The following is a 16,797-nucleotide window of genomic DNA, read 5'->3' as shown; positions in this document are numbered from 1 at the left end:
ACTGTGATATCTAGAACAGCTAATTTGTAAATAATAGAGTTTGAAACTTCTTGGTAGATTTCCTATAAACTGTTGAAGTGTAACCTATGCAGAATGTAGTCATGAAAAGGATCACAGTAGTATCATACATGATACACAATCACAGTTCTTACATATAAAACTAATTTTATTCTTATTTCTCCCACTAAGAAATACATGCTGTAAATTGTACATTGCTTTGGACAAAGGCATCTGCCAAATTATGTAAACCACCCAAAATACATTACAAACATGAATGAAAGTAACATTCACAGTAGAGTCAGATCAGTACTCAAACCTTATTGACAATATTGACATTTGAGTAACAAAACTCTGATAATGGTCGATATTTTAACATAAAGATATAACATAAGTAAACATTATTAATAAGGTTTTTTGGTTTTTAAAGCATTGCGACCAATATGCTGTTTGCATTGCGTAAACATTTCACAGCTGAGAAATAAACTTGCTTACTGCTCCCTAGTGGACGAACTGTATAACTGTGACACAGTTCCAAAACTTCGCAACTTCGCAACTCTGTAGTACCATTCCTCTATATAGTATGTATGATACAACTGGGATGATACATCTGGATGGTTTATTGTTCAGGCTCTTATTCATAAAAACAATGTGCACAAGATTACGGCTTTGATGTGAAGTAGCTATAAATGTATCAAGTGTAATATGTGGCATAACATGAGCCCCAAACAATTAATTAATTGACTTGAACTGCGTTAAAATTGTCCCTAAACTAAAAACGTTATGGATATTGTTATATTGGTGGATGGACGATTGACCTCAATTTACAGGACTATCTGTGTGCCTGGACAAATATATTTTTATTGCAGGTTTCGATTAAAAAAAAGTATTAGTATTAGATCGGAAATGTAGAAGATTAGACATTGCTAGCATACTGTAAAAAATAAATGTTGCTTATATGTTCCACTTTGCAGAGTAGATACCACTGGTAAGCGAATAGCTGGCTCCAAATTTGGCTCTCCATCAAAAATATCTTACCACCTCATGAAAGCTGAAGCTTTCTATTTTAAATTGTTCATAAATCTACAGTAGATAACAACGTTAAATCCCAATAAATATGAATAAATATAATTTTTCACCAGTCAGGTGCCCAAATGAAAACTGGCATATTGACATTGTTCATACTGGCCACTTTCAGTGTAAGTGATGGGTGACGTACAGTAATCCACAGTTAACAGTAGTACCCACTTTATACCCTACCTCAATAGACCTTTCAGTTTTGATATAGACCTTTACACATGTTGTGTAAATATATATATATACACACACACACACACACACACACACACACACACACACACACGTACATATATATATATATATATATATATATATATAGGCACAGCACGTGTGTGTGTGTGTGTGTGTGTGTGTGTGTGTGTGTGTGTGTGTGTACTAAATTTGAATTAGAGGAAGGAGCACATTTTATTTAATTTGGGCACCTGGCTATTGTTTTTAAGACTGACTTGAAAAAAATGTGAACCCCTCCTTTAATACAATGAGTCATGGATGTATATTTCGCTTTTTGTATCTATTATTTGTTGCTGACAACATGCACAGCAAGCCCCTCTTCTGTGTCATTCTGTATAATAACCACAGCTGTAAAAAGACACACACGCACAAAAAAAAAAAAAAAGAGGAAGGGGTGAAAAAAAAGCACCCAAAAATCGTCCAATGAGAGAGCGCCCTGTTGGCCCTACAGGCATCCCGTCATGCTCGTGGACGCAGCGCTACGTCAGCAGTGATACCGAAACATGGCGGTGTCCACAGCACAGCACTGGTCTGCGACCGCTCCTATGTTAATATTAACTTTATTCTCAGCGTTAATATTTCAACATGGTGTTGCAGACAATGCTGCAGGTGCCACGACGCCAGAGGAGCTTCCTCACCGCCGGTTTGAATACAAATACAGCTTCAAAGGACCGCATCTGTCTCAGACTGACGGCAATATCCCCTTTTGGATCCACACTGGAAGTAAGTTTGTGTCCAGCTGTCAACATCGCAGAGATAACTGCTTATCTTCCGGCGAAATCTAACACAGACCTCTGAGGGTGACAGCGGGACTGTTGAGGCTGTTGTTCGTGTTGGCTTATGTGTCTGTTTCGCGCAGGATGTACAGAAGTGACAGCGTTTAGCTTTCCTCATTGAAAACTGCAACATTGAATCAGTACATTTTTAGCACCGTTATGTCTAGACGACGTATGGGCTGCTTTAAAAGTTAGCTTAAAGCCCTGAGCTTTGTCTAGATACACGAAACTGAAGTGTTGAACTTTCATCTTGCAAAAATGGGCCTTTGGAGTCTTGCATCACTCACCCAGGCTGTCCAGCTGTTGCATGAGATTACACTGTATTCTCCACTTAGTCAGCATTGATCTGGGGCTGCAGGCATAGATTATATTCATTAATCATTCATCTGCAGATTGTTTTCTCAATTAATAATTCACATAGAAATGTAAACAGTCAAAAGTAGCATCTTTATTAAAGGTAATGAGATGTCCCCCCTTTATTGAACAGAGGACAAGATAGAGGTGATTGGATACAAGGGAGGAAAGATTTGGGATGACATAGATAAGAAATGTCCACAGCTTGACTAAAACTGGGAATGTTACAAATACACAGTCAGTGCTTTAAAATCCTAGGCCGCCAGTTCACCTAAGGTGACTTCAGGCTGTTTGTTTTGTCCCACAAACACGCATACAATGATATTCACTCTATTGTCACAAAAGACAAATAAAATCAGAAAATCTCACAACTGAGTGGCTTTACTGGCATTACTGCATGAAAAATGACCCACATTAAATCATTTATCGATTTATCAGAATTGTTGTTGATTAATTTTTCATCTGAGTATAAGTCTAATGTACACAAGATTTTAATGTAACACTGAATAAATGTGACCAAGCCCAAGAGAAAGATTCAGCAGTTTCTAACTTGGTGGTGTGTTGTTTTCAAAATGAATAAAGAGAGCATAATTAGTTTGCAAAGCTTTTCAAATTTATCTGGCTAGAGTTGAACATGTCACTCTGTCCCTTTCACCCCAGATGCTATTCCCAGTGCAGACCAGGTGCGCATTACGCCATCGCTCAGGAGTCAGCGGGGCAACGTGTGGACAAAAGGCAGAGTCAACTTTGAACATTGGGAGGCCGAGGTGACCTTCAGAGTATCTGGAAGAGGAAGAATGGGAGCCGATGGTTTGGTAATGAGGGGTCAAACTTTGGTGTGGGTTAATGAGGCAATGAGAGAGCCCAGTTTAATTTTTAGGGAATGTGTTACAGCATACAATTTATTAATGTACTTCAAGTGTTTCCCATACATTCAGTTTATTTATGGTAGCACGCCAAGAATTGATTTTCTATTTTCTGAGCTGTTCACCCTGCTCTCCCACACTCTCTCTCTCTCTCTCTCTGATATACTCCCAAACTGACATGTACACACCTGCAGTTATGTCACACCATCTACGCTTGAGAAGGACGGTCTCTCTACTTCCACTTGAAAACTTAAACACTTCAAAATCAGTTGTGCGTCTACGTCACTTTGTAAGATGCCAAGCACAGACTGTAAAAACAAGGTTCATTGTGGTGCATTCAGGTGCACCACGTTAACCCTGAAATTCACTTCACTTTGTACAGTGGAATATGAGACTTCAAGGTGCATTCAAGTGCACCTCGTAAACTCAGAAATCTATATTCAAATGGCCGCAAAAGTTGTTCAAATGTGAAAGTTTCAACTTTTTCTTTTCTTATTTTATCTTATATATCTATCATTACTTTATTGTTCTTTCACTACATATTTTTAATAATCACATAGTAAAGCGAAACCATATTTTTCAGTCTTTAAAATTCAATTCCACAAAAGAATCACATCGAACTGTTAGCGGCAGTTATCAGCAAATCCCAACATAAACCTGTACGAGTCTCTAGGTATCCCTGTGATGGTTTTCCATGTTGTTTTACCGAAGCATTTTTAATAATTAAATACTATAATAAGTGAGAAATCACCCATAGAATCTGATTCTGTGGGAACACTGACTTCTGTTTACAGTTGTTAATAAACTTTAGTTTAATAGTCCAGAAAGTTGAAAACCATCTGCCCTGACCAGGAAAACAGTGAGAAAAATCTGCACAAGGAGGGACAGCAGCTTCTCCCATTTCCAAATTTGCATCTCCATTCAGTAAATGCAAAAACAGTATGCTGTGATGAGTAATAGATAGTACACTATGTACCGCATAGAACTAGTATGTAGCATGGATTTGGGACACATTAACAGTCTGTTTTGCCCACACAGCCCTGAGAAAAGCTCTAATCAGTCCAAAAAAAGAAATTCCTGTGTGTGAGCAAACTATGGTGTGATTTCAACACTTATTCAATGTGTTAATTAGCATATTTAGTCTGATAAAAAAAGTTAAAAATAAAGTTTATATTCCACAAAGTAAGGATTTTAAAGAACACTTGGATTTGCGTTGTTATAGAAACTCAGCTATCATCATATCATTACACTTAATCCACAACCTTCCACCCAATAATTTGCAGCCTCATCACTAACAGAGACTCCACACCTCGCTTAATCTTTTATCATGCTGATATGAAAAAAGAAAGAGCTGAGAGAGTTGTCTGTGACTGCCTCTTCCTGCTACAACCACTAAAGCAGATACACTGTTTAACTTTGGTTATAGCTCAGATTTAGCATATAGCACACAGAGAGACGTGTATTTAAAGAAAGCTGCAGTTCCTGTTCTATAAGGTGCGGTATGCCCACAGGGCTGAATTACAAGCATTTACTCCACCTGACAGAAGCATTTACTCCACCTGATAGAAGTGAAGAAGCCATACCCAGCATTGCATTGTTAACAGTTTTAAACCAGTTCAGTACAGCTGATCAAGTGAATGAATTAGATTAAACTTCACTGGGTCATCTACCCTTGAATGCTTGTTTAAATGGCTCGTACTTCACTGTGAGCAAAGATTTAAAGATGGCTTTGATACAGTGAAGTTCATCAGTTTATTGGCTTGTAGCAGGGTCAGAAAAAATAATGAATTCAACTTAATCATTTGGTTTAATTTCAGTTTCATTGCCTCAAGTAGCGACAACTGCATTTCCAATTATAGCCACACTACATGAATATTTCAAGGATGCTAACTTTTTCTTTGTCTGACAGGCTGTCTGGTTCACCGAAAATCAGGGTCTTGATGGTCCCGTGTACGGTGCCTCGGACAAGTGGAACGGAGTTGGAATTTTCTTTGACTCATTCGACAATGACGGAAAGGTTGGTGTCAAGTCCGCCTTTCCAAGATGAGTCTTAATGGATGGATTTCCAGCAAAGTTACTCTTTCTTTCTTTCTTTCTTTCTTTCTTTCTTTCTCTTATTTCTTTGTTCCTTCTTTCAGTCATTTCTTTCTTTCTTCCTCCCTCCTTTCTTTTGTGTGTTTGTTTCTTTCGTTTTTGTGTGTCATTCTTCCTTCTTTCTGTGTTTCTGTTTTTCTTTCTTTCTGCTTTGTCAGTCAGTTCAAAGATCCTCTATTACACAGATAGCCCACATCGACACAAAGTCTGCTTCTCTTTAGTTATCTGCTGATGTAGTCATATAGGAAGTGTGTTAAAATAGCAGATTATGTCGTTCCCTTCATATATGCATCTGAACTCTTTGTTCTGGCTGTTATCAGTTTATCATTCACTCTTGTAGAAACCTAGAGTTTTTATTTATTCCATATCTATATTGAATTTAATACTCAACTGTTTAAATGTCATTTTTTGGTCACATTTATCTGTATCAGGTAGTTATACTCAGGTACTGTATGGAATTGGTATTTTTGAATGAGATTACCTGAAAGCAAAGCCACCTCTTTACATAATGACAAAAGGATTAATGTGTTTTCTTGTTTTCTTATCCAAATTTCCAGAAAAATAACCCAGCCATACTTGTTGTGGGAAACAATGGCAACCTTGTTTATGACCACCAGAAGTAAGTAAACATTTCTTTTGCTTTGCTTCCAACGTCAACACCAACTCAAATTTTAACAACTTAAAGAAGATTAGGAAATATGATTATATTTGCTTGAAAGTAAATAATCCTCTATCTTTCCTAATCTTCCTCGGGCCAGTGAAAGCTTTAAATCACTTTTTCAATGCCATTCCAGTTTGTCTTCACACTGTTTACGACACCACTAAACACATATTTACAAAAACAGACATGGGTATTAATGTTATTCACTTATTTAATAAACTCAGATCATGTTTTCCCCCTATGCATATACAGTGTATATTTGGAGCAACAGTGCTGAATATAGATGAAAGTAATAGTTCAATTTTGTCCTGAATTGTTGTTTTGACGCAGTGACGGCACCACACAAGCCCTCGGCACATGTTTACGAGACTTCCGAAACAAGCCATATCCTGTCAGAGCCAAAATAACATACTACAAGAAGACACTGACGGTAGGAGACAACATAAATACACACTCACATGTTCATGTAGCTGTATATATGAAGAGCCAAACTGCAATCATTCCTCGTTAAGGTTTCACATATTAAATCTTTGTATGATCAGCACAGTCAGCGATATTTTGTTCAACTTAAACACATTTCTCCTTTTTTCCTCAGGTCATGATAAACAACGGTTTCACTCCAGACAGAGACGACTATGAGTTCTGCACAAAGGTGGACAACATGATCATTCCCAACGAGGGCTTCTTTGGTATTTCAGCCGCGACTGGCGGTTTAGCAGGTATTGTTCTACTTCCTATGTTAAACCCTTCAAGTTTTTAAATCCAGTATTTTCTCTGTAGTCCTTTTCATTAGCATGACTGCAGGTTACATGAATAACTACACTGATTTGTAGTTATTCCACTCAAACTGCTGACTCTAATTTCCAGTAAGGAGTGTTAATTTAAAGTCAGAAAATACAGGGAAGAGGAATCTCAGTATTTTTAATCTCTAGTAATTACTGCGACAAGATATTACCAGGTTATTTGTATCTCTATTTACCTCAGTATCATCTGTTGTCCTCAAGATTACTTCCTTACTGGCTTGTTGTTACTATGCTGCTATGTAAAATGTGGCCATAATGGTAAATGTGTTTTTTTTTGTTGTCTGTTATTGTCTAACAAAGAAATACTTCTCTCCCTCAGATGACCATGACGTTTTGTCCTTCTTGTTGTTCAGACTCAGTGAGCCAGGCCAGCAACCGGTAACCACATTTTCCTAGAACCTTTACAACTTTCCCAATCCTGTGTGTGCCTTTCACTTTTCTGTAGCCGTGTGTCTCTGCGTGCATGTTCATGCATGCGCACGATATAGCCTAAGCACGGCCTCTATTGAACTCAGAGAGGGTTTTTTTGTCTTTCCCATTGAAGCCCCCACCTGAATCTGAGATTCCTAAAGAAGAGAAGGACAAGTACCAGGAGGAATTTCAGAACTTCCAGCAAGAGCTCGACAAAAAGAAAGAGGAGTTTCAGAAAGAGCACCCAGACGTCCAAGGAGAGCCATGTTAGTGTTCTGAAACAAATTGATTATGGAAAATATATTGTGGGAAAAAAAATCATAAAGTGTAATACTATTGTTGTTGTTTTTTTATTACTCCTCATAATATATTTAACATTATTTATACAAACCAAATTACTTGTTAGAAAAATGCAAAATTGATAATAAGAACATTGTGATTACATTTGTAAGGTACATAGATTTAAATAATGGTTGATGATGATTATTATTTTTTAATTTGATTGGTTTAAATCTAGGATTTCTTTGTACTAACATGTGTCTCCTCTTCAGTGGAGGACTTGTATGAGAGCGTTAATGATCGGGAGATCCGTCAGGTGTTTGAAGGACAGAATCGCATCCATCTGGAGATCAAACAGCTCAACCGGCAGCTCGCTATGATCCTGGACGAGCAGCGCAGATATGTGTCTGTTATCACAGATGAGGTTGCCAAGAGGGGGACAACTGCTGAGTCAGGACAGGTGGGCAAGTTAGTGCCAAGAAATTGGTTCATACAAGATGCAAACAATATCATAACTATATCATGTTAAATCTGTGTGTTGCAGACATTTAGAAATGCTCATTTTGCTTTTCACACAAACAGGAACGTAGCCATGCAAATTATGAGTTGTTTTGCTTCTGCCAACACTGTTTTTCATGACAGGTTATCAAAACTAATAAAAACTTTTATGACAGCTTTATCAAATGTCAACACAGGAGTGTTTAACCTTCAGACCGTTATGTTGTATTTGTCTTCTAGCTGGATCCTGCAAGTCAGCAGTTGAACTCCGTCGTAAGCACCCAGCAGGAGGTTCTCAAAAACTTGAATGAGCTGAGGTAAGTTGTTGTTGACATACAGTCATTCTTAAAAACCTTGCTGTTGTTTTTTTCAACAAATGTAAAGGGAGGCATGTGACACTCCAGAAAAACAAGGGAAATCCTGATGCTTAAATCCCTCAAATCATATTTAATCTCAGGACACAGTGGCTGCAACATCACAGGTGTCTGCCAGCCTGATAATCCAGCTGCAGTAAGATCTTCCTCCACACATCAGTCAGTAAATGGGGATGATGATCACACTGCTTTAAACTTAGCTGTAAATCACTTTACTAGTTGTTTTCTAGTGTCTGCTTGTGGTATTGACACAATAAAATATAAAAACATTGATTATATTTCAGGAGTTGCATAATTCAGCACTGATGTATGAGAGAAAGTTAAAAGGAAAGTGAGTGGTCAGTACTTTGAGTTTTTTTATCACTGCATGTTATGTATAGTATAATAATACCCAGCTATAATCTTCTTTAACTCAAATGTCTCACACTAAAAGATAAAGGCTTCCTTACATTCAGATGGCTTGAGCAATTTCTCAGATAATACAGATTAAGAGATTTCATGATGGTGTGCCTTGCATGGCAAAGACTCAAATGACCGTTTGATTTTGGTACTTACAGTAAGTAAGCCTGATTAGGTGTACAGAATGTAATTTTTTGATGTTTAGAGCTTGTCTTGTGTCATCCGCTGTCAATAACATATTTGTGCTTTTGTATTGCTTGCTTAAGGTGCTTTGTGGGCTTAGTCATTGTGGGCACGCAACAGATTTGGGGGAAAAAAATGATGTCTTCAAAATCCTTCTTGTAGATTAGTGAGTGGATTTTAATCACCATTTTTCTCAATTTCTCAAATAATTAAGTTATGAACTATTCTACAAGTCTTTTTATGTCTAGTCTTTCTCACTTGTGTGTTTGGCTCATCTGTGATTCTCAAGAAGAAGAAAAAATGTCTTTGACTCATAAACAAAAGAAATGTGCATGTTTATCCAATAGTGGCACGTTTCTTCTGTCACTGCAGTTTGATTGTGTGTCTTAATTTTAACACACCATCTGCATTAAGAATTAATCAGAATCACAAGATATTAAAGATTGTATTTTATGTAACATTAATCTCTTAGTCTCATGTATCATAAAAGAAGCAAGCTGTTTATATGCCCTAAATCCAACAGGATATTCATCCTCAAATGATTTTGCATACATGATTTTCTTTATTGACCCATAACTCACATGAACCTACTTTAGACTGTCACTTATTAATGTCTCATATGCCAACAGAACACCTGCTTTAAGTGTATGATATTGTATAGATGGGAAAGTTTAAGATAAAGTGGTACACAGGAGAAAGCTGATTGGCACAGTAAATCAGTTCAGACCCTGGCAAAAGGCTGTAGCCACTTCCTCTAATGTGCTAATGTGAGTGACTGATCTGTATTACTTTGTAGATTAAGTCCTCAGTTTATCCTGACCCGTCTTTTAAACACCGAGTTTATGATAGGACTTCATCTCTTCTTAGACTCTCCAAATATCCAAGAAGGGCTTTGAGCTCATAAATGGGTCACTTGTAGTAGATGAAGATTAGATGTAGGGTTTAATAAATGCTCACTTACTTTCTCAAGGGAGATTTTTTTTTCTCTCCGTGAAACAAATTAGATTTTGTTTATATGTCATCCCTGACCATCCTTTCAGACCTCAGCCATGTGGCCAAGCAAGAAAAGGCCACATCTTAGCACCATTTTGTCCTTATCAGATTAGTAGTCCTTAAATACATCTGTCATACACAGACCAAAACATGGTTTCCCTCCAATTGATTTCTTGTCACAATCCCCCCCTCAGGGCCTTCCGACTTACACTGTTGGAATTCCTTTCATTTGTCAAGTCTTTTTTTTCTATATAATCATCTTAGATGTGTTTAAGATGATAAGGGAAACTTATTGCTTCCTCTCTATAAGTAATCAACTTTAAGAAATTGCATTTTTTTTGAGAAATATGATCCGGTCTTAGATGTCTTCATTCTCGTCTGAGCATTTGCGCATGAAATTGAAAGTGAAGACTCAGAATAAGACAGAGGTTTCATTTACAGCTTTCACACTCAATGACTGCTGGGCCATGACAGTAACAGTTCATGACAATACAGTTATGTCTTCTTGAGGGGAAAGATGTATTGAACATTTTTGTCTTCGGCATCAGTAACTTCTCTAGATGGATGCAGTGACTCAGGATGATCCAGTATGAATGGGTCAGTATTAGACTTTTGCTCTGCTTCTGACTCTTCTGAATTTTTATACTCCAATTGCAGTTATTGGAAGATTAATTCTACCCCTCTCCACTAGAAATTCTCCTCTCCACAATCTCAAAGATACATAAATTTGAGGGGAACAAGTTGTTGTATAAAAGCCTCATTAAGTGATTTATTAATTTAGATAAATCCCATAAGATTACTCTTTAGTTATATTAAATCACCAGCACATGCACTGAAATTGGACAAAAATACACAGTGTTTATATTAGATGTTATATTAATTAAAATATAACATCTAAATTTAAATTTAAAAATACTTCAACAACTTCACGTGTTGAAGTTGCAGTTGATACTTTTGTGTGAGCAGTAAAATAAATTCTAAAAATAAGTAGATCTCATTGCAACGTAGAAACACACATTATATACTGTTTATTAGTGCTAGACAGATATCGGCCAATATTTACTTATAAATTATTACCTTCTTGCAGATGTATCTATTGGCCAATAGAAACAAGTAATTGTAGAACAGAAATGTCAGAATCTGTTAGATTGTTAGAATGTGTCCACTAGAAAGCACTGTCAAGTTAAATTGCAATATGTCCAACTCCGCATATATCTTGTTTGCAGTTATTTAACAGTACTCTAATTTAGCATGGCACTCATATAACATTGTCAGTGTACAATTTAAAACATGGATCAGAATTAGTGCAGTGCAGCAGTATCAGAGATATTGTATTTTTTATGCCATGCTTGGTTCTTTCCTGTCAAATCCTGATGCCTACACTACCCACAATGCAACGTGACCACTAGCAGTCAGTTATGCTAGTAGTAGCCAATGTAGCCTTGAGCCACTAGCCTCAAGCAGAGAGGATGAATGGGCTACAGAGGTTTGATGACCTTTCTAACTCAACAAACTCCAGATTTCATTTTCTTTTTTTTAAACTTCAACGCCAACCGATGCTGACTCAAGTAAAATGATTTGAGGCAATTAATCAGATTTTGCACAGCTCCTTCTGGAGCCACAAAATGCTTTGTACAACTTTTTCACATGTTAGTACTTCCGACTACCCATTAAAGGTTTAATGTGGTAACTAGTGAGTTGCCGGAGCGCCTTGGTAGCCGAGTGGTTACAGCCCATGCTACAAGTGGCAGCATCCCAGGTTTGATTCCGGCAGGAGACCTATGCTGCAGGCCATCTCCTTCTCTCTCTCCCTGTTTCCTGTTAGCCTCTCTGCCACCTATTAACACAATAATGGCAAAAAGCCCAAAATAAAATGTTATGGGGATTTTTGTTGTTTTGATTTTTTAAATAAGCCCTCAAAAATCCAGATTTAAGTGGATTTTCATACGTTCTATAATAGCAGCTGCTATTCTTTGATCACAGAAAGCCAGAAGAGACCACACAATGTGATTCCCATATGTCACATCACCTTCTGTCCTTGGCCCTGTGCTGCTCTGCTCCCTATTCTTATTAATTATTAAAAAGAAAATGAAATGCAATCAAATGGATCTGTTGATGTTAGTGTGTGAAAACTTCAGTCAATATCTTTGAAGTATTTGAGTAGATACAGTTTTTATTTATAGATGGTCCACACACTGAACTTTGCAAGCCCCCAGAAAATGTAGTCATAGAGTACAATGTTTACAAGGTCTTTGTCCTGTATAGATGGACGGACAAAACCAAGGACTGTTTTCCCATTGAGGACAATAATGTTCTTAAATAACTGAACTGAACAGTATTGGTGAGAAACCACTGAGAGAACTTTTACACCAAGCCAATTTATTTCTCACCCATAAACACAACAGCCAGAAGCAGCAGACCTTTTCTTAAGTCTGAAACATCATAACTTCTTTGGAAATACTTTTAAATGAAAAAGAATTTCCCTTTTTTCAGTTTAGAAATACAAAACGCCTCTTGACTCCCCTCTCTCGAAGAAACAGTATATACTATATTTACAGCGACCTACTGTATTCATTTCCAGTTTTCATATGCTTTTTTATTTTTCAATCAACATTTTTATTCCCTCTCATCATAACTAAACTATCTTGGATTGCATCTCCCAGATCCTGCAGCGTCCCTCTGCTGTCTGTCTCGTAACCCACTGTATTTGTAATCTGTTGTAAGAACATGTTTTTATAAAGGATTAATTTAGCAATCATGACCTCTTTTATCAGATGGTAATTTTCTGTTTTTCAAACTTTGAGAATATGGAGTCCCTAGTGAATAGGGATTAAGAGATTAATTTTCAAATATTTGTATCATTGTAAATAAATGATACCACACAGCAAATTTACTGCACATAATATTTCCTAACATGAGTTTGTTTAACACATGCATCAGATTGTGGAAAGTAAACATTTGGACCACATTGTTGAGATATTATTTGGTATTAAAGGACTTTTGCACTAAAGATTATTTTTCATTTCAGTCCCTCGGGAAGCCAGTTTCAGTATGAGTGTTTATGGTACAGTACTTCAGCACAGTCTTTTGCATGTAAACCGTCACTAAGTGTGTCTTTGTCTCTGTAGGAACTCCTTCCATGAGTCACTGAGACAGATCGGTTCAGTCCAACACCAGGGTAATACAGGGGGTATGGGAACTTATGAGACCATCCAGCATTTCAATGACATCAAGGAACACCTGCACACGGTCAAAAGGGACGTGGAGCACCTGGTTCAGCGTAATGCTCAGGTATGGTTTGTGCTTTGGCCCTGATTAAAGTTCAGATTTTGACTGAAGGGTGAAGTCAGACTGAAATTTACCTGCTGCTTCTTCTGGTGGAGCGGGGAATGTGGTGTGGGAAGGGTTGTTAAATAAATTGTTGGCGTTAGCATGGCTAGCATGGTAGCAAACTGTCCACAAAGTTGTAAATGATACAGTATTTTATTATATATTTTACTGTCATTATCCTCTCGCACTGTCCTTATTACTCACTACAGTCAACCAGCATCTCTTCTTCTCTGCTTCTTGTATTATTTTGCCACACAAACAAGAATATAAATACACAATATTTCCAGAATGAGATATTAACCCTCCCCTCTTTCAAAAACCCACTGGTCATTGGAGAGTCTTGCGAATGTGTGAGTCAAAGTTCAATCAGATTAAGGAGGGGGGGGGGGGGGGGTTGTGATCAGAAGCAAATGTGTCTCACCCAGTTCCACGCAGAGGTGAATGAGAAGTAAATTTTAGTCAGACTTCACCATCAGAATGGTTTATAAATTAGATCAGGTGTTTGGAAAAAAAAATCTATATTTGGAAATAAAAATGTGACCTCATCATACTGACATCTGTACTGTATGCTTTCACATGCAGAACCCTGCTGAGAAGGTGATGAAATGCCCTGAGGTGCCTCCCATGCCTTCCTGCTTATCCACTGTCCATTTTGCAGTTTTCATTGTCGTCCAGTCAGTCCTGTTCTTCTGCTACATCATGTACAAGTAAGACATCATTGTTTGTATTTGGCTTTGCATTACAGTTGGAGTTAGTATATCGATATTGTGATATGAGACTGGATATTGTCTTAGATATTGGACTGATGAAATCTTGATATGGAATAAGTGTTGTCTTTTCCTGGTTTTAAAGGCTGCACTACAGTAAATGATGTAATTTTACCAGACTGTTCTAGTTATTCTATTATTTGCCTTTACCCACTTATTAATTATTAGGGCCCGACGTTACTGGATTTCCGGGCTGACAAACATCTATGTATATATTAAAGTTGAATTAAGAAAAAGGATCAAATATACATTAAATACTGCCTATATAACTTTTTTTTAATCCCGGCATATACTGACCAACATATACGCAGATATATCTTTGGTAGGTCAGTATATAGCAGTCGGGCTCTATTCATTATATCCACATTATTTATGATTATTGATCAAAACTCTCATTGTATAAATATTTTGGGAAAGTACCAATAGTCAAACCTACAATAAAGTTGCAATACCAATAGCAAGGTATTTATGAAATATTGTGATATTTGATTTAGCCCATATCGCCCAGCGCTACTTTGCTTTATGTTGGTGAATTCAAATAACTCTAATTTTGTGTGTCTCTTCTCCTTTTCTGTTGTATAGAAGCCAGCAAGAAGCAGCAGCAAAGAAGTTCTTTTGATGAAGTGCATTTATGAAAATAAAGTGTGTAAATGAGGGAATGTCCATTTTGGTAATTTTTTTTCTTTTTTTTTTTTTGGTTTTGTTTGATTATTTTCAGATTGTAAGTTATTGTACATGAAAAAAATTAGGTTTTGTTGAAAAAGTTTAATTAATTGCAGATTTTTTAATTTGATCGGTTAAAATTGTGTATGAATGCTTGTGTGAGACACATCGTCCTGGATTCCCAACATGATGTAACATGTTCCTTACAGTATTTTTGGTTGGTCAGATCCTTGGATTTTGTTTTCAAAAGCTGAAATCTGCCTCAGTCCAATTCCATCAACCTGACTATAAATAAAAAAAAGACAACCTGTGTTTTGAAATGTGCAATTTTGTATAAAATACTGCTGAACTATTGGTAATGAAAACTCAAGAGCAGATGTCTGCTTCTGTTTGTCTGTTTTGATTGAGAGAAACTTGAACTCCTCTGAACAATTTACATAAACAGAAAACACAAATTACTTTGTGGTTTTGCTTTTTTCTTTATCATGTCATATACGCTCCACACATCATGCATGCACCTTTTATATATGTGTCTCTTGTTCATTTCTCATGATTACAATTTATACCATGCAGCTACAGTGTATAGATTTATAGTTATAGTACATTTTAATGTTTTCAAATTCATACAAAAGACAAATTACACCACTGAAGAAGAACCAAAGGAAATGTTAATACAGGACATCTTGGACAGGTAGATTGTGGATATAAAAGTCATAATGTAGAATTTCTGTGTTTACTACACAGTGAAGTATAAAGAAGAGACTCATAACAAGCTGCTGGATGCTGAATTTAACCTCAAGATTTTGCAATTATATGAACATAAAATCTGAGTGTTTACATAGATATAAGTGTTTGTGTATTTTGTCAACTCATCTATTATCTATAACTTGTATAAAAGAGTGAAGGCTTGATAACTACACTACTATGACATAGCTGTCTGATTACTAACATGAATATGAACAATTAACTGATTAAATGTTTAGAAATATGTTAACTGAACTGTTTATAATGTGTTCTAAACTATTTATTAATTGATAATATATTGCTCATGAATTTTAAATATGGATGTTTAAAAAAAAAGGTTTACCACTCTTAATGATTACAGCCACCTAATGAACCTTGGTGTGGTTTAGTCTGCAGTATTTGTCATATTAACACTCCTATTTGCGCTATTGTGTGTACCTCCCACATGTATTGTGTCTATACAGTAAAAAGACAATGAAAAAAAAGCAACAAATATGTGAGCTACAGCTGTTGAGTTGTGGCAATATGAAAAAATACTCTATTACATTTGCACATCTTCCCTTTAGTGAATGACACAGATAAATGAGTTGAATAGATATTACCTCCTATAGCATGTATTACAGATTGTTTTACACATGAATATGTCCATGTAGCCTAAGTTAATGGAACTGTTGTTCTACAGAAAATTACAAGAGATTCAATAATACACAATCTGTTCAAACTTTTTCAAGACAGAATCTACTAAAGTTGCAGGGATTCATCAGGAGTACCGACGTCTTGATGAGTTAGAGCAACCTGTTCCAAGTCTTTTAAAGTCCTTACACCAAGCCAACACTATTTGGATAATGTATGGTCAATTTTATTCAGTGAGCAGGGTGTAATATATTCCCTGTGTATTATCTTTACAATTGGGATTAGGGGTTTTTAATCACTCATATCACTGTCAAGACTGACAGAAGGAAACAGATTGTATATGTTGTAGCATGAGAGCTGGTGTAGTGGTCTACCATGCATGCCATGTACCTGCAGTGTAACAGGTTTGAATGCAGGGACCTTTGTTGCATATCATTTCTCTCTCCCTGTCCAAATATTTTCTGTTGCTAGTTAACTGTACTACCAATTAAAGGCAAAGAATAATCTTAGAATAACAATGATGATGTATGCTCAACCATACATTTTATTCTTCTGTGTACTCTTCCAAACGGCTTCCAAAGAGATTTTGATTTGCAGTGTTAGTGAGAAATGTAAAGTGCAAAGAAAAAATGCATTTACAAGTTTCAGGTTTATTGACATA

General features: G+C 36.5%; 1 protein-coding gene across 1 annotated transcript; it reads left to right on the top strand.

Moving 5' to 3' along the window:
* Positions 1-1,786: 1,786 nt before the first annotated feature.
* Positions 1,787-15,217, top strand: lman1 (lectin, mannose-binding, 1). The gene is made up of 13 exons (XM_053339968.1): positions 1,787-2,031; positions 3,099-3,253; positions 5,214-5,321; positions 5,956-6,017; positions 6,390-6,489; positions 6,655-6,778; positions 7,182-7,240; positions 7,407-7,539; positions 7,825-8,012; positions 8,291-8,367; positions 13,128-13,290; positions 13,912-14,036; positions 14,679-15,217. Exons 1-13 carry the CDS (start codon positions 1,812-1,814, stop codon positions 14,713-14,715), a joined length of 1,551 nt encoding a protein of 516 aa, XP_053195943.1. The 5' UTR covers positions 1,787-1,811; the 3' UTR covers positions 14,716-15,217.
* Positions 15,218-16,797: the final 1,580 nt, after the last annotated feature.

This window comes from Scomber japonicus, chromosome 19 (genome assembly GCF_027409825.1).
Source record: "Scomber japonicus isolate fScoJap1 chromosome 19, fScoJap1.pri, whole genome shotgun sequence".
Classification (NCBI taxonomy): Eukaryota; Metazoa; Chordata; class Actinopteri; order Scombriformes; family Scombridae; genus Scomber; species Scomber japonicus.
The sequence above is the reverse complement of the archived record's forward strand: the minus strand, read 5'-3'. Positions and strand labels throughout refer to the sequence as shown.

Excerpts from the sequence above, each read along its gene's own strand:
- lman1 (XM_053339968.1), top strand. The coding sequence starts at position 1,812 with ATGGCGGTGTCCACAGCACAGCACTGGTCTGCGACCGCTCCTATGTTA. Across the intron at positions 2,032-3,098 it reads CTTTTGGATCCACACTGGAA|ATGCTATTCCCAGTGCAGAC; the intron begins GTAAGTTTGTGT and ends CTTTCACCCCAG. Across the intron at positions 6,018-6,389 it reads CTTGTTTATGACCACCAGAA|TGACGGCACCACACAAGCCC; the intron begins GTAAGTAAACAT and ends GTTTTGACGCAG.